General features: G+C 36.1%; 1 protein-coding gene across 1 annotated transcript in view; it reads left to right on the top strand.

Moving 5' to 3' along the window:
* Positions 1-22,767, top strand: part of Dscam2 (Down syndrome cell adhesion molecule 2) — a 120,005-nt gene that overhangs the window by 56,895 nt on the left and 40,343 nt on the right. Inside the window, exons 2-5 of the mRNA XM_018450434.1 lie at positions 12,248-12,598; positions 15,994-16,158; positions 20,437-20,583; positions 20,685-20,802. Coding sequence (XP_018305936.1) covers positions 12,248-12,598; positions 15,994-16,158; positions 20,437-20,583; positions 20,685-20,802 — 781 coding nt within the window. The remainder of the gene's footprint in view (positions 1-12,247; positions 12,599-15,993; positions 16,159-20,436; positions 20,584-20,684; positions 20,803-22,767) is intronic.

Genomic DNA, 22,767 nt, shown 5'->3' on the forward strand with positions numbered 1-22,767 from the left:
TAATTTATAAAAAAAATTCATGATAAAAGGTACCCGTTAAATTACAACTCTTGTCGCTGATTTTTTTCGACTCGGTATATGCACTCTAATTTCTCTCGAATGGAGAACAGAAGCACCGTGATTAACATACTAGCTCCCAGATTATGAACACTACACGGCCGCTACATGAATGAAGCTAGACGCAATTGTCAAGTCGGATTATTAAAGCGGCAACTGCATTGCGCGTAATGCAACTAAGCGACGTTGGGTACCGAATATCCGCGCGGCTTTAAACCATCCCTTTTCCCTTCTCTAAACCACAGCGACGTACGTCTGGCAATGGTTTCGCTGGGCGGAAACGCGTCAAAGAACATGGAGGATAGTATTCGCGCAATTCATGTGTGTGAGAGACTGTCCTGGTCAATCAGCCCGACCGTAGTAACAGTATACAACGAAGATGGACATGCTCTCGCGTATAAAGCTCCAGAAATAGAGGTAGAAAATATTTTGAAATGGACTTAATAGTCAAAATTAGAAACTAAACTTCCAGAAAATTTGTAAGCGTCAGTACATAAAATAAAGTTGTAGTCATAGTTTATAAAATAAATTCATGGTGTTATGGTGTATCGATATATTCTTAGGAGCATATCGATACACGATGACTTTATTTTAATATTATTAATATTATTATATAATAATATTATATTTTTTCTAATGTTGTATAATGAAAAATATACATAGAGGAGAAGGTGGTACTATATATATAGCCAGTGTACATATTGTGACCTCCCTTAATATCTCCGCTATTATATGTATCGCGAATCTTAATGATTACATATGAATTATTAGTTCAGTAGCTCGCCATTACAATGAATATACGTATTTTTGAGTGTTATTTGCTATTTAAGCATATTACTTGACTGTATATATTTTGAGTTATGCAAATTTAAACAATAGCATGGCATTTTGCTAATGTGGCTCTCTATGAGTATTGATTACTCATGACCTCTTTTTTTGAGGTTTTCATATCAAAATAATTATTTGATAATCGATTGTAGCTCTACTGTTAATCTATAGTTTATATTACGTGTACTATTTTTAGTACTAAACAGCTTATATGCAGAAGTTATGTAAATGTATATAATAGTACATTCATTTGCATACATTTTAAAATGTTTTACTTTTGTTAATTTTGTAACCAAATACTGTTTTCTAAACAAAATTAATATTTTAAGGCTTTTTTTTATGGAAGGCCACATTACCAACCATTTTTTTCTTCGAGTCATTATGCAATGTCGCCATATTTTTATTAATAGTATCCTAAGTAATAAATATTTCGTAACTTTGAGTCCAGAATCGATTCAACATTTTAACGAATGTAATTGTCAAGTTTTCAACTTAAATATTGATTATTAACAAAATTATTGTGTAAAATGTAACTGGGGTTCCACCTTCTCCTCTATAAAAAATGGAAATGCTTTTTAATATAAAATTCGCATTTCGTACTTTTATATTTCTTTCATCAATTTTGCTATTCTGTTTTAAAAATAATAAAAAAAAACAATACTTTGTTAAATGCCGTATCATTTAATTCAGATGATTGATCTGTTAACTTCAAAATAATTAAATCGAAGTAAATATACTTCAAAGTAATTAAATCAATAATTAAATACTAATTATATTCAAAAAATATGTCTAGTTCTCACCACTTAGAATCCATTCGTTCCTGCTCGCGTCGTTCTCACATCAAGATCATTGATCGCCACGCGCGAATATCTCGAAGTCGGCGTGCTATACGTCCCGTACACGCATACGTATACGCAAGGTATGCACGCGTGTGTGCAATTTCGAGGGTACCCGACGCGATGGACAGACACGAGACGGACATGCGACATGGAGGATAGGCGAAGTGCGAGGATTAGCAAGCCCGAAATTAGGTCGCGCACCGATCTCATATCCCCTCCCTCTCCCGCAATGCGCGTGTCGCAACTGCGAGAGTATTCGACAGGAATTCGCCACATTCGGTATGCAACGTGGCGCATCTCGCTCCTCTTTGCGTTCCCTCTCGCAGCATCTCCCCCCTCTCTTCTCCGCCGGATTTACCACTTCCGTTTCATCCCTGTACTTTCTGTTACGTGCCCCCCCCCCCTCTCTCCCTCTCTCTCTTTCTCTCTCTATCTCTATCTCTATCTCTCTCTACAGCTTTTCCCTTCCTAGCTCCTGTAGTCGCTATAGCGGACACTAAAGGGCGACAAAAGGCAATCGGGGCCAATGGGGTAGTGGCGCGTACTCGCTGGCCGTTTGATTGACGTCGAAGGGGCGCCGTGCAGCATTGATTGCGCTCATTGTTCCAGGCAAGCGTATATCCTTGCACCTGCCCCGGTCCCGGTCCTCTCACGTCGCATTCGTACTATCCCGACATTACCATCGTCACTCTCGCGACCGACGCTTCGGCATAGGAAAAAAGACGGAGAGAACGTGTACGGACTTCTCCCTCGTGCAAGCAAACCTCCTGCAAGCGTGAAATGTGCCTCGAGTTTTTTTCCACCCATCTTCGTGATGCAGACTAAATCCGGGATTTACTCTCGGTGTCCGATAAAAGTGCGTGCCATTTGTAATTTGCTAATTCCTGATATTGCTTAAAACGTGTTTTATGAAAGAGGGATTTGAGAATGCGAGCAAAAAATTTGTGACAAAATATATCAGTATTTATAATAAAACATTATATCTAATGACAATTAACATCAATTTTATCAAGAAGAATAAAAGAATTTTTTTTCTTTGATATTTTTTCGTGTTACGAAAATTTTTTCGTGTTATATTTGAGTGTTACGAAATGCGCTCTTTGATAAATTACATCTTAAGTTTAACATTTGTATTCATCTTTTCTTTATACAAATTAAATCTCAGCATATGGAAACCCAACGAATTTATTCGGGCAGAGATAATTTCACGATTTCTGGCGTTGTGCTGTAGTAAAATGAAGGTCGTCTTGACGAATATTCGGCTCGCCACAATGTAGAGGCAGAAAGATACGAGAAAAGAATGCCGTGAAATGAATTTTGGCCAACGAAGAGGAAGAGAAAAATAGGAAACTGGACCGAGTTAGGCGTAGAGCCGAGAGAGAAAAGCGCGTTTTTGTTCCAAAAATTCAGTTGTGTTCAAACGGGCTTTCAGAACGCTTTAAAATGGCAAAGAAGTTACGCTGCGAAGCACTTGCGGAGACTACATGCGAGCCGGAAGACAAGAGGGAGGAAAAAGGAGGAGGGGGAGGGAGGGGGGAAGAGGAGGAGAAAGAGGAGGAGGAGCAAGAGAAGGCCAGAGTGGAAAAAGCGAGCTCGTCTTAACGGCGAGGGAGGCGGAGTTGCTAGAGCTTGCTTGCTGCGCGAGAGGTTGAAAGTTTCTCTCATATTTCCAACAATCACTCCGCCCGTCTTTCTCCTCGTCGCCCGTCTTCTATTCGCGAAATTGAAAGGACCAACGCCTTCGCGAAGTCGACACCATCCCCGGGGAGCCGTCCTCCTCCCCCTCGCGCGAAGTGACGCGAGGGTGGATGGTGCGAACGCCGTCTTGCATCCTTCCAGCAAAAATACAACTGACGGAGAAACCTCAAGAACGATACAACGTTGTTGGTGACGTATTATAAATTTACGTTTCATTCGCAAGTATCGAAGAGTTATAGAGAAAAATATACTATAAACTGTTTAAAAATAAGAATACGTTTTAAAGAGAGAATTTTCTATATATAATATATATAGCATATATATATATATATAGTATAAATTACAAGAAAAAATAAACAGTAAGTTGAATCGAGATTAAAGTTAATCTTACATTGACGAAACTGCCATCCTCCTACGAAGAAATAAAGGTGGAAAATCTATAAGAAAATACACAAAATTAATGTGCAGTACAGACCTCAGAAGAAAGATGGATAAAAGTTGGTAGATGGACATCATATGAGAGGAAACAAAGAAGTTGTGCTTTCCAGACGTCTAAGAAATATGGCATAGAGAAATGGAAACATGTCCACGTAGAATGTAGAAATGATATATATAGTAGAAAGCATATATGTATAACTATATCCTATATCCCTCGTACTCTACCCTGCAGAAGTACGCAAGCACCTTACTACAATCTTTGATAAGAACGCGCGATATATACTACTAGTATCGGATAGAGATACTAGTAGTATATATCGCGCGTTCACTCAAATAAGAATCTCTGAATTGTTTCTCGATAGGACAATCTTAAATAAGATAAACATGGCGAAACTAGTCATACAACAATTAGCATTTTGTTTTTAAATGATACAAATTTATAAATAATTTTATTACTGTATCTTTTCGAGTGACGAAATATTTTGCTATGACTCATACTTTCACAAATAACTGTTATACTTTACGTTTGGTTTGAACTCGCATGTTGTCCTATAGTGCATCATAAGCTCCGTTTCCTATATATTCTGCAATACAGAGTGAAATATTACTGTCATATTTGTCTCTGTGTTCAGACCCCATTCTACGATTGCGTACACTTTAGTTGTAAGTGGTTGTAATCAATGTTCGCTAGTGTCTAGATAAAATTATCTAGATAATCTAGATGAAATTGTTTCATTTTATTTTTACTAGAATATACATTCATCTGTATTTAAAATAAAAGAGTGTTATTTTTTTCAAATTATCTAGATGATTATCTTTCTCCAATTTTCTAAACTGAATTGATCTAATTATTTAAATAATTTGAAAACAGATAACACTTTTTTATCTGTGATACAGAAGAAGATAATGTATATTTTAGTAAAGATAAGACGAAGCTATTTCATTCAAATTATCTAAATAACTTCATCTAGGTACCTACCTAGGCAAACGCTGGTTGTATAATAGTTGTAAAAATTGACCAATCACATTCTCCTCATATTTGATTGTGATTGGTCAATTCTTACAACTACAATCACTTATAACTCTGCTTACGCAATTGCAGAATGCGCGTTATGGAAAAACCTAAACAATAAGGTATAAGTAGTAAGACATAAACAATAAACAAATCAATATTTTGGATTTGCTTTAATATTTGTGTTATTTCTGTACTGTGATTGACCGATTCGCTTACTGCTTACCTATTTTTTGTGTACTATTGACTTTATTAGAGAAATTCTAGTATAAGATAAAAATAAAAACAGTCTTGCGGGATGAACCTCAGAGATGTCGCCCGCTCGATCTAACCCGCTTAGCCAAACGATCCGCAGCAAACTTTTCGCGATGAATTCGCGCAAAAGTTGCAGACTCCAGTCGCCCGGCCGAAGTTTCGCATCGCGTTCTCTCGCTAGAAGCCATGAAGATTAGTCGTTCGACAGTTTTTGAAATGGCCCGCGGAAACGTTCTCCCAGGGGACGCTATCCACGACCACGGCGAAACTTTCCCAACTTGTTGCCCGCCGCGGAAACTTTCCGCACGAACTGGAAAATTGCCCGTGTGTCCCTGCACAGCCATAGTTTTTCAGAGAAGTGATCTCCGTCTCGTTCCGAGGCGTCTAAACAACTTTCTCAACTTGTTGCCGTCTTCGACCTGCACGGGAATAAGTGGTTCGCAAAACGGCTCGTTCGTCCATCGTGCCCTTCTCCATCATTTCCTCTTTCTCTCTTCGTATCTTGGACCACCGATTTTATCGACTTCTCGACTTCCCGCGGGTATCAATGTTATCTTTAGTCTCTGTTACTTCTGTCCGTTATATCCTAATGGGAAATCGAACAGTCTGCTAGATTTTTCACTTTAAAGCAACTTCATTTTTTTAACACGTGAGATATTTGATTAGCAACTGCAGCGTTCAAAATTTAAGATTCTGCTAATTACTTGATTGTCAAAAAAGTTTTGAATTGTTCCCCAAAAAAATTTATTATCAATGATTGTTATTATTTTCAAGTAAATTTGTATGTAAAAGTTGTTTTGGATAATTAAGAACTTTTTAACAACGAACTATTTCTCTTATATTCTTAACGTTCTCTTTTAAATCTTTAAAATCTTTCACAGATATTTTATGGAACTTTATTTTACTTTATGTAAGCTAATATTTGCAAATAGCATTGTGATCTTAAGAAATCATATCATCTTAATAACATCAATATACTAATGTCCCACAGAATCATGTTTTTGAAAAAGACAAATTAAGGTAAAAACATTCATAAATTCACAGAATTTTAAATTCTGATGAATCATCCTGGAATATTAGTGAACGGAAGGAAAAGTACTACGAAGGGAGGATTCGAGAAATACGTTTCACTAGCCGGATCAAATAATTGCCTTCTTGATAGACAGGGTAAACATCGAGAGCTCTTTCGAGAGGGGGAGAGAGAAAGAGAGGACACGAAGAGGAGAACATGAAGGTTCCTGAGAAAAGGAAATGCCGTCGCGAGACTCTGGACTCTTATCGAGTCCTGATGTTACCCTCCACCTTTTCTCCGAGATTCGCCCCTCGTCGAGGACTCGAAGAGGCAGAGTCTGCAAATTTAATCTTACCGGAGACCTCTACCCATCTACACAGTTTGTTCCGCCTATTGATTCCTAGTTCGTAGCACGAGCTCCTTTTACCCCCCGAATCCGAACTACCGATTCGAATGTCTCGTGGCGAGGGAGCAAGGTCCGGACAAATGATAGAAATTCCGCCTGTGCTGGATTTTGGAAGCTGATCTCGAAAGAATTCTTCCTCGAAAGAAGAAGAAACTATACGATTTCTCGTATCTAATAGTTACTTTAAAATATTTTCCAAAGTTATAAAATTTCAGAATAGTGTAAACGCTGACAAAATAATCAAATGACAATTAATTCATATATTCATAAGTGAACAAGGCTATATTCGGTCAAATTGCCTAAGAACATTTTTATGTGAATTTTTTCAATTTCCAGTTTACAGCAATTTATAGTTTGCCTCAACTGAAAATTGTAAAAATTCACACACATATTATTAGTCACCAAGATACCCGCCTTGATCGAATGTAGTTTTCTTCATTTATTTATGTTGAACACTTCTAGGATGATTTTTACTTAGTATTATTTAATTCAAATAGAAAAAGTAACTTCTTTTATGAGCTTCAATTTATATATAATAATGAAAATTGGATAGTATCATATTTTATTTATTGTATGTGCATAAAAAGGTGTAATTATATATATTATTTTATATGATCACATAAAAATAAATATACATTCAATAATATATCTATATTACGCATCAGTTGTTTTTGTGATAATTGAATCGTAATAATCTCCGTGTAATATTATATAATTTAATTATATTCATATAACGCAATTAAAACAACGTTAAAATAGCGTCACTATAAAACATGTAGAAATAACATATTGAATAAATGCTGACATTTATATAAGAAAAGATATAAGTAGCTATATCGACAGTTTAAATTAATATATTCTGATCGTACAAAATTCAGAAAGTTTGGAAAATCCTAAATGCAATTCAGCATTCTTGTCAGTATAATATATCTATTGATAAGAATGCTGAATTGCACACAGGATTTTCCAAGCTTTCTGAATTTTGTATAACCCGATGTCTATATATATATATATATAATACTTATAAAAATCCGAATATATTAATCCTTTAAATTCCTTAAACGTTACTTATCATCTTTTCTTATATAAATGTCAGCTTTTATTCAATACATTATTTCCGTATGTTTTTCAGTGAGGCTATTTTAACGTTGTTTTAATTGCGTTAAACGAACATAATTAAAATATGTATATATTTACATACACACATACATATATATATAAAAAATTTTTAATCCGTCAAAAGATAAAGCGTGCACAAATAAATATATAGGTACATGACACTAAAAGCCCATGTGACACCCGGCGCGAAGTGCAAATGCCACCGCGCCATAGACGCATATAAACGATAATCCGCGAGCGCAATGTGATTAATAATAATTTGCCGGTCGGCATAAACGGAACCGATTAGCTGGCTTAGCCAAGCGTTATGGTAATAGGGAGCTATTACCCACCGACACCTGTGTATCCTCCTTCTCTGTCTCTCTCGCTTGCTTTCATTTTCATTCTCTATTTCGTTCTCTATCTCAACACCCGTTCATGTATCCGACTTCCGTTATGCCCCCAACTCACTGCTCAGCTCTGTCCATATCTCTGTCGCTTTAAACGTACACTCTCATGACGGCCAGTCACTTTAAACACCGATCGGTATATTCAATCTTGCTGGCGTTCATCGGCCTGGCGCGGCCGACTCCTTTGGCTCTTCGATTTTCCATGTCGATAGGTAAACTTCTTCGAGGGTGCGTTATAAAGGGTGGGATGTTGACGCGAATCCGACCCGCGCAAATAAAACTCAGTGACATTTGTAGATATCTCAAAAAATCCCCATGGAATCATGACAAACATAGAAATCAATACTTGGATAAATCGGATAAACTTGAAAATATTTTAATAAAATATTTAATTCTGCAAATATAAAATAAATTTTCAATATATAAATATACAAATGTATTATTTAATATATAAATATATAAATTAAAATAGATACAAATGTATATTTATATACACGGAAAGAAGATTTTGCTTATCCTCTAAAACTTTCAGAGTAAATTTCACTGTAAAGTGAAATTTCACTCTTAAAGATTTAAAATTGAGCCATTTTCTTACAAGACTGATTCAATTTTTACTCTTTACAGTGAGATTCCTTTCCAAAGAATTTAGAGAGTAAATATCTAAAAATTTAACTAGAAATATAGATCTGTAAATAATTTTATTAGATTATCAAAATAATTATACAGGGTGTTAAAAAAAAACCATTCAATATTTATATGATAGATTAGTACACATCGCATTGGTACACGACCATTACTTCTATTTCTTATTGTTGAATTTTCAAATGCACGGTCCAGTAAAATTTTCATTGTTTATCTTAATTATTTTGATTCTAACAAAATTATTTTCAGGTCTGTATTTACCTAAATTTTTAAATATTTTAGCAAAATCATTCTTTCCATATATACTACATGAATAAATTCAAGGTAGATAAATATAAATATAAAAATAAAGTTAATTCAAGTCATTGCGTGACAATTCAATCGATATAACTCGCCCGTCTAATTTTTAGTTAACGACGTTGAAACGACATACATATAACATGTAATTAATTTTCTGCCAATTAAGGCGGCCGCCTTCGGAAATCGACATGATGTCGCTTGGATGAGGCAACGCGTGGAATTCCACCTGAGAACGCCAGTGTGATACTCGCGTGGAATTAGTAATTAAGTAGCGCGCGCGAGAGACACAATTCCGGAAGCGGACTGGTGTGACGGCGAGCATAATTGCCGGACACCACGATAGAGGATTCAATTCTCTCTCTCACTCACGTGCACCGAGGATTTGCATACTTCGTGTTTTGTATGCCGCGCGCGTGCGACGTGCGCGCGACGGCATTACGAAATTCGGCCGGAACGAGCGTGCATTTCCCTCTCGAACGTAGTTATAAACGAGTTACGTCGGGTGCCCCGCGCGAATGTCGTTATGAGTTTCGCGTTTTCCCGATTCCAGTGCCCCCGTCACAAACAATGCGCGCATGAAACACCTCGCAACATCGGGACGGAAGAAAGGAGTACCATTTCATTTATCCGGCCGTCTGCGATCTCTCGGACATCGTAAATCAGCGCAATTAGCTGTACCTCTTGACGTTTTCCAGTTTTTCAGTTTAAATCACAAGCGTTACGTTTTAAAAACAGCAATATGGATTTATTGTAGATAACAAAAATTTGTTACTAAACTTATTGTTTAGAGAAGTATTTCTCTTGCGATCACCAAACGATTTTACAGAAAACAGTACGTGCAATTATAGAAAATATATAGATATATAAATCCTTTTAATTGACTACAACCATTGTACAATAATTACATAGAAAGAATGATTTTTCTGTAGTTTAAAAATTTATAATTCGAAATTAGATGGACGAAAATAAATAAATTAAAAGAAATAATCCTATTTTCTCAGTCAAAGCGGATCTTAGCTGAAATATTATATAACGTTTTCGAGTGGAGTGGGTTTGAACCCGACCCGGTTCAGTTAACTCATGTTTGATTTGAAAGTATCATAATCTCGTCCAATCAGAAATCAAAGTAAAATATGTGACGTCATCGATCCGACCCAGATTAGGTTCAAACCCATTCCATTCGAAAACACTATTAGTGAAAACGAATATTGCAGTTGACCGAAAATATTATTTCTCTTAATTGATCTAAAAAATTAGTTAAATATATACAAATCTGAAAACAATTTTGCTAAACTATCAAAATAACCATGTAAAATACTCAAGTTACTAAAATATAAAAATTTTTTGCAACATTGTTTATGCTTCAATTTCCTACATAATTATTTCGATAGTTTATAACAAATTTATTTTAGATCTGTACCTATAAGCTAAATTTTTAGCTAGATACAGATTTCAAATATTTCAGCTAAATCGTTCGTTTCGTGTATCATTATATTTCCAATAATCTATTCATATACAACATAATTTTGCACAGAATATAAAAATACATTCGATAGGCTTCAAAAACGATCCCAAATCGCAAAAATCTTAAAAATTTCAATACAAAATAAAAATTGATACTCATTTATAACAGATAGGAGAAACTATTAGAACTTTTTCTATTTAACAATTTAGCGTTCATAATTCTAAATATCAATTGAAAAAGCAATATAATTATATACCCTCTATGTAATATCGATTATATGAATAAAAAGTTAGTGGAAGGAAAACTATATAAGTTTAGGAGAGCGTAAACTATAACATTGTTTAGAAGAAATGTTTATGACGGTACAGCACTCATGTTAACCGAGTTGCAGCATAATATCAGTTGAAAGTTAAGTTTAAACGCGAACACGAGGCCACATAGGCTAAGCGGGTGAACGGCCCGAAATTTATCGCGGCTTCTATAGCTCGCAAATTTCGCTGTAACATTGACACGGGGGATGCAACCTGCGGGCGGGGAGTTATTAACCGCGCTAACGATACAAGAGCCGGCAAGTAGGTAGTTGCTGACTCGTGCTTTCACGCCCTCGATCAAAGCATTTACGCCGAGGAGTGGGTGTCTCGAGCGTGCACCACTCTGAAGAGAATAACTTGGCCGGCGTATTAGTTGCATCACCGCAGCAGCATCGTTCGACCGGGCGACGAAGCCAGGCGCACTAACCACGTCGATTAATCCACTTTGGAACTTGTCAAACTATTTTCCACCTAATACAACTGGGTCGTCAATGGATACCCCTTGCTTTCTCAGGCTGCTGATATTACCGTTCGAAGCGTATCACGTTATAAAGTCTATCTGAGAATATATGTTACGTCCAATTGAATCTGCCCCATTAATGTTTTATTCAAGAAATGATCAAAACTTTAAAGTCTATCTACAATATATTCCGTGTTTTTTAAAAAGTTTTGGTAAATTATAAATTTTTATAACATATACGAAAAGAGATTCATTCTCTTGAAATGAATTTATTTATGGAATATAATGTTTATTTTACTGAAATAAATCTTTATTTAAATACCGCGAAATAAAATTGTATTCCTCTAACAAATAAACTATTTATCTTTTTTACTTTTTACAATTAATGAGATATATTTCACAGACATGTATATTTTGTCATCACGGTCAAATTTTTTTATAACCAATAAATATTAAAGAGAACGTCACATGTAACATTTGCTTGCGAGAGAGAGTAACGGAGAGCTTGGCAGTATAATCACCGATTTAGTAAAGTTTTATAGGTAGTGCACTCACAAAAGTACTATAGTAAAGCCGCAAGACTCACTACTTAGCCATTTTCGAAAAATAGCAATAAAATATTTCCTAGTACCTTTAACGGAAGAGGGTTTTCCTTGGAGTCGGAATATTCGCAAGCAAATGTTACATATGACGTTACCTTTAATATTTATTGATTATAAAAAAATTTGATGGTGATGACAAAAAATGCGTTTCTCTGAAATATATCTCGTTAATTGTAAAATAAATGAATAAATAAATAAGTCGTTTATTTGTTAAGAATAAAACTTTATTTCGCCGTATTTAAATAAAGATTTATTTTAGTAAAATAAACGTTGTATTCCACAAATAATTAATTTTTTAAGTATCTATTTCTCAGTGTAAAAAAAAAACACGATTATAGAACGTTCATTATTCTAGGAATCATTATTCTATCACGAATTTATTTCTTCATAAAAGAATGTGATTTTTCTGTGCAGGTGCAGCTGCTGTAGTAACGTCCGCAGGCGGGCACGGCTTCGACGCGCATCTACGCGGCCCCAGCTTCGTGCTGGAACCGCCGTCGAGGATTGAATTCTCCAATTCCAGCGGCGCCTGGTTGGACTGCACTGCCTCCGGAAGTCCACCGCCTAACATCGACTGGTCCACCGCGGATGGGCATCCGGTGAACGATGTATCGGGCGTACGAAGAGTGCTCAGAAATGGCACTCTGGTACTCCTGCCGTTTCCGGCCGCGGCCTATCGGCAGGACGTTCACAGTGCCGCGTATAGATGCGTGGCGAGCAATACCGTCGGCAGAGTACTCAGTCGCGACGTACAAGTCAGAGCAGGTAAGCGAGATTCGTAGACGAAATTTATGTCCATGCATGAAAAGCAAAATACATATTCCCTGGTAGAAATGTATAGAATGCAGTTTTCCTAGATATTCATCCAGTTATACTCTGTCTAGTCTTATTGTATTCTCATTAGTTGTGATAATACTGCATAGAAAGTCGACAAAACTTGATAAAGATTTATTCAGTAGTTGTAACAATTTTCCTGATAAAAATATGTGCAATTTGCCCAGTTATTGTCTAGTATTATTAGGTTATTATTAGTTAAAATACCACATTAATATATTTATTATTCTGTTTATGTTCAAAAAATAGGTTCAGATTTTGAACATTGTTACTGCACAATAATTATAGACAAAGTGTTACATTTTGATTAGAATCCTAAGTTTTTTATTTGTCGGGTATTCGACAAAAGTTAATAAACTGTTCAATAATTACTGAAAAGATGTATGCTACTAATTGTAAGATTAGAAAAGAAACATTTTCAAATTCTGATGACTATAAGTATAAAATAGCAAAAATGCAGTTATAAAACTTATAATGTAACTTACAATTAATATAATTACGTACAATATAATTACAATATAATTTAGAATACATTGAATAAAGTTTAAATAAAGGGAAAGTTAAAACAAAATTGATAACATTGTGGAGCAAATTACTCTGTCGAATCCTTTTTAATTTACCTATTTGTTGTGCAAGTCCTATTATCATCAAAAAAACTCGCAAACGTTTTATCGCGTTATATACATCCCGCACAATTACATCCGTTATTTACCGAGATATCCTTTAAGGAATGGCAAGCGCGTAATCGGGATGGCCGTCATATTAGAGCTTTGCTCGCGGCCACCGCGCACACTGGACCATTGGAAAAGTCTATTAAGCGGATTACGTGAATGCCGCGGATATTTGGCGCGAGTCAACAGTAATTGCGATGGGTGCATGAGTTGTCTCTCGCGAGCGATAAAACGCGGAATCGCGGATAGGCCGGTTTTACACGAGCTGTGTAATCGCACAGCGAATGCTCGCACAGCACTGTGTCCGAATGCAATTCGGGGAACCGCAAACCTCGCGTTAGCTTTGTGTAAAGGAATTTGGTTGCACACGGGACATGTCTCTATATTTAATTAAGAAATATTTGGCGGTTAGGCTTAAAATAACAGCAAGTTAAATACGTAAATAAAAAAATAATTCTGATAATCTGTCTGTTCTCATAATTAAATACATATTAGATGTATCTCGCTTTTCTTGTTTAAAGAAATGTCTAAAAGTGCGGCTTGGTTTGGCACTCTTTCTCCACTCAAATATTTTGTATTCTTTGAAACATTACGAAATTATCACGAATTATTAAAAATCTTAAGATTGAATTATTATCATGTAATAGTTTTAATTACAGGATTATTATCATGTAATGGTTATAATAACAGAAACAATATTTTCTATAACCTGTACCATTCTCTATAAAACTATTGTTATACCGTACGAAATATTCCTTTTAAACATGTACGTACGCAATCTAATTGCTCGTATGGGAAGAAAATGCCGATTGCGAGAGAAAATCAGTGTGAAACAGGCGTTAGAACCGAACCAGTGCTTGCCGAGCACCGACCGATGCAGATGAGATGCGCGTAGGTTCCTTTCTGGTCGCGCAGTGTAATTACCTCTTAAAAAAAAACGCAATCTGAATGCAAATCCGTGGCAGCTGCGAGGTCGACCCGACGCTTTCAGGATTTCCAACTACTAACCCCCTCGCGGCCATAAAGTTCTGCCCTGGACGTGTGACCGTTAATTAAAACTTTACTTTCAGTTCTTTCTCTCTCTCTCTCTCTCTCTCTCTCTCTCTCTCTCTCTCTCTCTCTCTTTCTCTCTCTTTCGATTTAACGGAAGAAATTTCTTTTCCGCGCGTGCTCGATGAAGCAGGCGTGCTTTATGCGATTTCGCGCCAAAAATTATGAACACGGTTATAGTAATTTCAAAAGTTATGTTGTATATACAGAGTAAATCAGTTAAAGTATTAGAGATTTATATTTCGGAAACAAAGCATTATAGAAACATGTTTCATTATAGAAACATAAATATAAAATTTAATTATAACAAAATTATCAAAATTTTTACACAATAAAACATTTACATGTAAAATCAAGAAAATCAAGCAAATGATATTAAATGAGATATTTTAAAAACAATGCATTTCAGAAAATTTTGCTAAAGGGAAAAGATGCTTGTTCTTTAAATATAATAGTACTGTGTTCTTCCCATCTATACATATATATGATATATTCTACATACCCATCTCCAAAATATCTACATATATATTGTACGGTATTTTATATAAAAGTCCTCTCTAATAATATCTTCCTCGAGTGAGAGAGAGATGATATCATAATTCAACGCAATATTTCTTATGCGAGTTGTGAGACGTGCGAGAAAGCGGGATGACGGCATGCGAGTGGAAACAGGAGAAGCAGGAATCAGGGAGCTGAAAGGGAGAAAAATGCGAGACAAAGTCTTCGCACGGTTTGGAAGCTTCGAGGTGACAGAGAAGGAATATAGAGAAGAAATTCAGAACGCCGTAGTCTGAGCTTTAGCCTCCGCGTCGTGGCGTCGCGACGTCGGCCTGTCAGACTGCACCGTCGGTGGCGAAGCTGGCCGTCGCCCTTGGAATTTTCACGTAAATAAAATCTCCGGAAGAGAGAGTGTACGATGCCTCTCGTGCGCGAGAGAGCGATGCCGGACACAAAAAGGAAATAGAGAAGGAAGAGGAAGGTGGGAGAGAAGAAGCGAGACGTTCGTTATACACTCGCGTCGCCTCATGCCTCGACGCATCCTCGACGTCGAGATTCACCCGACGTTTACGACGTAACGACGTGTGCGACACTCTGTGTGTATATACATAGTGTCATACACACCCGTATACAAGGCAACGCGCTTTCACGGTGTAGCAAGACGGCGACGATGTAATTGAAAACGAGACTGTCGGCGTAACTGCGATTGCTTTTTCATTACAGTGGCAATTAGAGACACAGACGTAGACACCAGAATCGGTGTTCGCTCTGTCTCGTTACGCTGTTAGCCCGACATAATGACGACGTGTAATTTTTTACAGCGCCTATATACTCTTACTTTTTTCTTTTTAAGAACGAAATAACGAACTTTAAAAAATCAAATGCAATTGTGAACCAAGAGACAAACTATTATATGTAATTATCTTAATTATCGTAACAATTATAAAAAGAATACGAAAGTATTTTTTTTATAGAATAACAATTTTCCATTTTTTTTAAAGAAAATTTTATGTAGGAACGGAAATTACTACGTAAGCTATTGTTTTGCAATTTGTACTAAATTGCTGGAACACATGGCTTTATGTGAGATTTTATTGCTGTTTGCAGTGGTGGCTCAGGCATACAAAGTCGAGGTGGAGGTGACGGGGGGCGCATCGAGGGGATGCACTGCAATATTACGCTGCATCATACCCAGCTACGTCAAAGATTTGGTGCGCGTCGTATCCTGGCTGCACGAACCTTCGTCCTATATATATCCCTCGCTGCAAGGAGGTAAATGTTTATAACGAAAATCTACATACGAGTGTGTACTACATTTCTTTGTGATATGGAAACGCAAAATTTCACGTACGTTACAACGTTAGAGCCTAACTAAAGTCCAATTGAAAAATTCGAAATGCATATCTTTTCTGTCCACACGTGTATAAGGGATTTCGCCCAATAAAGTAAATCATTTCATGCGAAAAAGATTATTTGCGAAAAATGAATTCCGCAACGAAATATATACGTAAGGATTAAACAACGAGGAACACATGTTGGCAATTATTTTATATTCCGTGTGCACAAGACGCGATTCTACAGCGCCAAAGATTTTCGATGAGAACTTGTGGTAACTTTTAACATAATTAAATTCTAAAAGATCTGTATTATATGCAAAAGCAATTTATTGTTAATTTTCCATATCATTTTATCGTTATATTGAAATTTGCTTTCTCTACATCTCGTTATTATGATGATCAATATGAGATCTCATTATTGTATTGATTAATATGTCTGAATAAACATTTAAACATATTCCGTTTTCATTATCATTTTTAATTTCGTATTTATATTTTAGTTCACATTCTTATATAGTTAATAATTTTTATTTTCACAAATATGTATCTAAATATTTCTTAATTTAAAATTTACTATTACACACACATACACACACGCGCACGCACGCACGCAACTGGGTCTTCAAATAATTTCGTTAATCCGGGCTTTCGCGGCTGCAAAGACTGATACGAACTCGGGAAACATCCCGGGCGGATTTTCACAGATGTAGTAGTGCGATGGCAATAGAAGGAAAAAAAAGAGTAACATGGATATAGTGACAATACGAGGCGATTTCAGTGTAGTCGCTATATAGAGACTCACTATGGCCGTCGCTTACAAGAACTAAAATTTAATATCCGCCGCGGACGCCCATGCTGAAATTTAATATCCACAATAATGCGGCGTCTCCTTCCGCAGCTCGCGGTGCGGGATGTGCGAGTCGGGATTGTCGGGTTCATTAGTAGCTCACAGAGATTAATCAGATTTGCTGTAAACGCGAGTCCGCCCTAGAAAATTGCGTATAAGGGTGCAAGATAGAAGAGTTATACATAATTAAACATTCCGCGCGCCGCGATTTGATTACGCGGTTGTAATTAGCAGTCGCTAAGAATACTAGTTACAACAAAAGTTGTTATCCTATACCTATATCATATGCGGAGATGTATGCATAAATTCTTTTTCGCTTACAAAAACATTACTGCATTACCTGCAGATACTTTAATCGAAATCGATAATCGCGAAGGATATTTCAATGATTTCAACATTCTAATATTCATTCACATGGAAAGAACGGTTTTACCTACAATATCTCAAAAATTAGCTAGATACAGATCTGAAAATAATTATGTTGGATTATCAGAAAATACTCATATATAGAAAATTATTTTGGCAGTTTAACAAAATAATTTTCAGATCTGTATCTAGCTAAATTTTTAGATATTTTAACTAAATTTATCATTAAACTATTACTCGTTCTTTCCATGCATGAAAAGAACGGTTTTACTAAAGTATCTGAAAAAATTAAATATAGAAAACAATTTTGATGGATTATCAAAGTAATTATGTAGGTCGCTCAAGCATAATGAGTAATGCTGCAAAAAGCATTGCTTTTGACATTCTAGTAATCAACGTGCTGTATGTATAATTATTTTAATAGTCTAACAGAATTATTTTCAAATTTATATCTAGCTAAATTTTTAAGTATTTTTGCAAAAATCGTCCTTTCCATGCAGTATAATAATCTCATATTGCATGGAAAGATGTTTTTACGCCGTATCTGCGATCGCGATTGTGTCGGTATCAGGTAGAACGTAATTCGCTGCATGTACGTGGCGCCCGGATCGTGTATACTCCATATATATATATATATGCATATATATATAATACATATGCGTGTCGCATCTATCGTGAATGGAACCGCGCGCACCCGACTATGTAGGCTCCGGTCCGTCGAATGTAATATCTAAACTACATAGACCATTCGGTCCACCTGACTTAGCGGACAATCTATTCAGAAGGCTGCCTTATCGCAGCTGCCGCTCTTAGCTGCTATAATGTCTCACGAACGAACTCACTCAGCCGCGTAAGTGTATGCACAGTTGTTATACACGACCATAAAAGTGCAGATACATCGTGTGCAAAACATTTTCGTACATAAATGCAAAAGTATTGTCACTATTACAGAAGTGTGTAGTATGTATAAAACCTCGTATATTTTTGTCGCGCTAATTCCAACGAGAAATATTTTAATAACAGATTCTGTGACAAATTGAAATCGAGTTTTTCTTATCGCTCCAATTTTCATTAAACTCATTAAACTCGAAAATTCCAATTTCCTATAATTACGAAAATTCGTTGCAAAAGAGATTTTGCTAGTTATTTTCTTTCGAGATATTTTGTTTTCAATTATTGGATATATATTCATCTCTATTCTACATTAGCATTTAAGGAAAATCCTCTCTAATGTCGTCAAATACCAAATTTATCATTAAACTATTAATCGAGATATTATTTAGCTATTAGTTAATAATGAGAAATTTCTAATAAACCGAAAATCTTGCAACTCAATTCAATTTACCCTTTAAATTTCTTAGAGTGAAATCTCAATCCAAAACAGTGAAAATATTTACACTCTAAATAAGAATGACAGATTTTCATTCTATTTTTGGAGTGAGATTTTATTCTTTTAGAATGAAAATTTATCACTCTTATTCAAGAATGCAAATATTTTCACTCTTTTTCAATTGTAACAGTATTTTTACCTACTCTTTTGGAGCGAAGTTTCACTCCAAGAAATTGAGAGAGTAAATTTAAATCTAGCTATTTTGTATTTCGAAAGATGGAATAATTTTAATTTTTATCGAATATATTACTCGGTATTCTCTGTGTTCGTGCGCGATATATATAAGTAACATACGAGATAGCGATCATACAGGTAGAGCGCGATTCATAGATCCCGAAAAGGCTCAAGTTTCTAGGACAGGCTTCGCAACTGTTTAGGATAATTGTGGTCGTTAAGCGTTGTGGTCGGGCTTATCTAAGGAAACCCCGAGCTTAGTTCGGGCAAGAGAGAAAAGCGTGCAGAAACGGCGACCCTGTGTCACGTAGATCAGACAAGGGTGGAGTCCGCGGAATTAGCGTAATTATCGTGCAGTCGAGTGCTGCCGTGCCCGAAAATAATCCGGTAGGGCGTGGCGTTATCGTAGTCGTTAAAGATAACCGACACGGTTTATTGGGAAACGTTGATCCCAATTATTGCCGGCGCGCATTCAATATGAATAATACGACGGGATTAGGAAGTCGTGTATTATTCATGCACGGCAAGCAAAACTCTATCGAAGTGTTGTTTCGGGCTTACAGAATTTTGCAGTCGATTGTGAAAAGCAAATACCTTGATACATAATGCAAAACGAAAAAAAGCAGAAAAAGAACAATACTCATCCATAATCAAATTATCATATGACTCATTTGCTGCAATGATATATCTAAAAAAATTGTCATTTTTTAGTTACTTGCAGAAGAAGGAACGAAACAAAGAAAAAAAAAGAATATCTTAAAACGGTCCAAATTTTAGTAATGCCCAGACACTATATCAAAATCGGAGTTAGAGACGTCTTTAAAGACGTGCTGTGTAGGCATGCGTATTATCTAAGCATTTTTTTAAATTTGGATCAAACTTATTCTGACTAGGCCAACCCTAGTAGCATAATTCATTAGCGCAATATTCCCCCAATATATCTCCAATGCATACTAATGTTTCATCAATGTATCGCCAATGAATTTTGCTACTACAGAATGACCTCATTTTACGATACTTTAAAGAATATACTTTTATTCCTCTACAATCACAGTTATTACACCAAAATTGCATTTTTTAAAATTAATATCACAAAATTTCAATGTTTCACAACATTAAAATTCATTTTTTTGGAAAACTTTATTTTTTTAATTAATCATTGTTGCAGCAAATCAACGATGTATACAAGCTGTTCCAAATCTACGATAATTCTTTTTGGTAGTCAGATAAATTTTTACGAAATCTACTTTTACCGGAAAAATGGCTAATACACTGCGTCATTTTGTCAGAATTTCAAGATTGAATGTATAAGCCTATAAAAAAAGTCGATGGCAAAGATACTTTAGTATCAGGTTTTCTGGAACATCTTGTATACCGTATGACGTCTTTCGATACATTTGACATTTCATGACGCTTTCGATCGCTACGTTTTGTAGATGGCAAGTTCCACCTGCTTCCCACGGGAGAGCTTCTGGTACACAGCCTCGAGTTCAGCGACCAGCTGAACGGCTACAGATGCCGCACAATGCACCGTCTCACGAGACAAGTGGTCGTTAGTTCTATGGCCAACATTAGGATAGCAGGTGAGTCTAGATAATGCCGATAAGTTTCCAAGGAAACTATCGTGCACATCACCGGAAACGCTGTTTGTGACGTGCCAAATTTTCTGCATTCTGCTTCACAGATCACAGAGGCGTAATGCCTCCCGTGATACTCGAAAACTCCGGTGTCGTACATGTCGCCCAAGACGAATCGACGTCGTTAGTCTGTGTGGCGCAAGCCTGCCCTTCGCCCGAATATCGGTAAGTGTTTGCGAAAGTCTTCTAACATTTGACGATCTCAAGAGCGAAAGCACTGCGTGTTACCAACTTTGATCGTTCTCAATTTCTTATCGTTTGAATTTTTATTTACTTTATAAAAAAAATTGTAACAATTTTTTTTCAACGAAAGAAGATATCGAGAGGATTAAGAAAAAGTTCTGTTCATCTCTTTTTTCATCATCCTTCTCCATCGTGTGTAAAAATCAAGAACCTTTCAAACGAAAAGAAAATATCGAGAAGACGTTAAGAGAAGTTCTTTATATCTGACTTTCCGACAGAGTTTCTTTTCAAATCGTGACGCATCGAACGTAAGGCAAAAAATTAACGTTCTCTATATTTCGTTATATTTCTCTATATTGCGTTTAAGACAAGAAAATACACACGCGTGCACGATAAGATCGTGCTCATTGCGATGAGATGTTCAGATGTGCAAGAGAATCGCAAAAAGAGACACGTTCTCGTCTGACGTCTGTCGATATTTCTCGTTGAGTCACAACGCCACAGAAAAACACCCGCTCATTCACCGTTTCAGCATAGTACTACGCGCGTAAGCGCCGTAAGCGGCAACTCGCGCGCGCGTAGGGCTAGGTCAGTTAAGCGCCGCGAGCATGTGCCACACGATCAGCTGATCGTCTGTGCACTGTCGGCCAAACCATCACAACCGCGGCGGCTTTGGTCCCCCTCGCGATTCGAGATGATTCGAGATCACGCGTCACGATATTTCGTCCTTGCAATATCGCACGCACGTAAAACTAAACGTATGTTGGGTAAAGCGGGGTAATTTGGATAAATTAATAGAAATTTTCAAATTATATAAAAAATTGAGATTGCGTAGTGTATATTGGCTGCGTTCGGAAACGTCGCTCGGATGCCTCCCATGCCTCGGATTTGTCATCTGTCCTTAACATTAAATGTTAAACGAGGACTGATAATGAATCAAACATTTATTATTAGTGCAATAATTTATGTTTTGTATGTTTAATTGAATACATTATGCGATCTCAGTCTTTTATACAATTTGAAAATTTCTATTAACTTATCCAAATTACTCCGCTTCACCCTAATCAAAAACTTTCGCTATACGATATCCAGTGGACACCAACTAAAAATAACATAAAATCTATGTTATAATTTCGCACTTAACAATATAAATCGATATAACTCCAGGACTATGTCTGAAAAAACACAGCAAGTCAAGAGGAGGTAAAAAAATGTCAAAATGACTTTATTTTGACATCATGAAAGTCAAAATTATGATTTTTGGTTATAAAATTTGATTGTTTATTGATTTTAAAAATTAAAATAGTTATTTTGATTTTTTGTTGATTTTTGTGTATTCCTTGGGGTTCTGTTATTCGCTGCATGTACTAATTGTAGAAATCTACGGTTCACTTTACGTATATTATAGATTTTCAATACTCGCAATGAATAATGAATCGCAGTCAGATACATAACAGTTACGTTGTTAAATGCGAAATTATAACAGAGACGTTATGTTATAATTTAATTGGTGCCAACTGGGTAGAAATCGAAGCAATCCTTTCTATTATAACTGATCATCGGGGGAAATGCATATCGAAGAATTAATTTTCTCTTCCTCATTTTTATCATTTAAATTAAAATTATTTTTAAAAAACTTGGATATATGCGAAATTGCACACATTTAAGAGCACATATAAACAGAACCAGTTTTTAATGCCTTTGAAACTGCTTTTCAAAAATCTTATTGGTCCACGAGGACCACGTAATCCAGCACAAATGGAAAGCTCAGTGTCGATCACTGGTGACCATTACGGCAATGAATTAATTATATATACAGGGTGTTTCCAAATTAAATGGCAAAACTTCGGGAGCGTGTAGAGGAGTAAAAAACTAAGAAAAAAAGTCCTATAGACATATGCTCGTTTTTGCTCCGTTTCAGAGAAATCGAAAAAAAATGTTTTTTTT

This window comes from Mycetomoellerius zeteki, unplaced genomic scaffold, assembly GCF_001594055.1.
Source record: "Mycetomoellerius zeteki isolate Tzet28-1 unplaced genomic scaffold, Tzet1.0 scaffold106, whole genome shotgun sequence".
Taxonomy (NCBI): Eukaryota; Metazoa; Arthropoda; class Insecta; order Hymenoptera; family Formicidae; genus Mycetomoellerius; species Mycetomoellerius zeteki.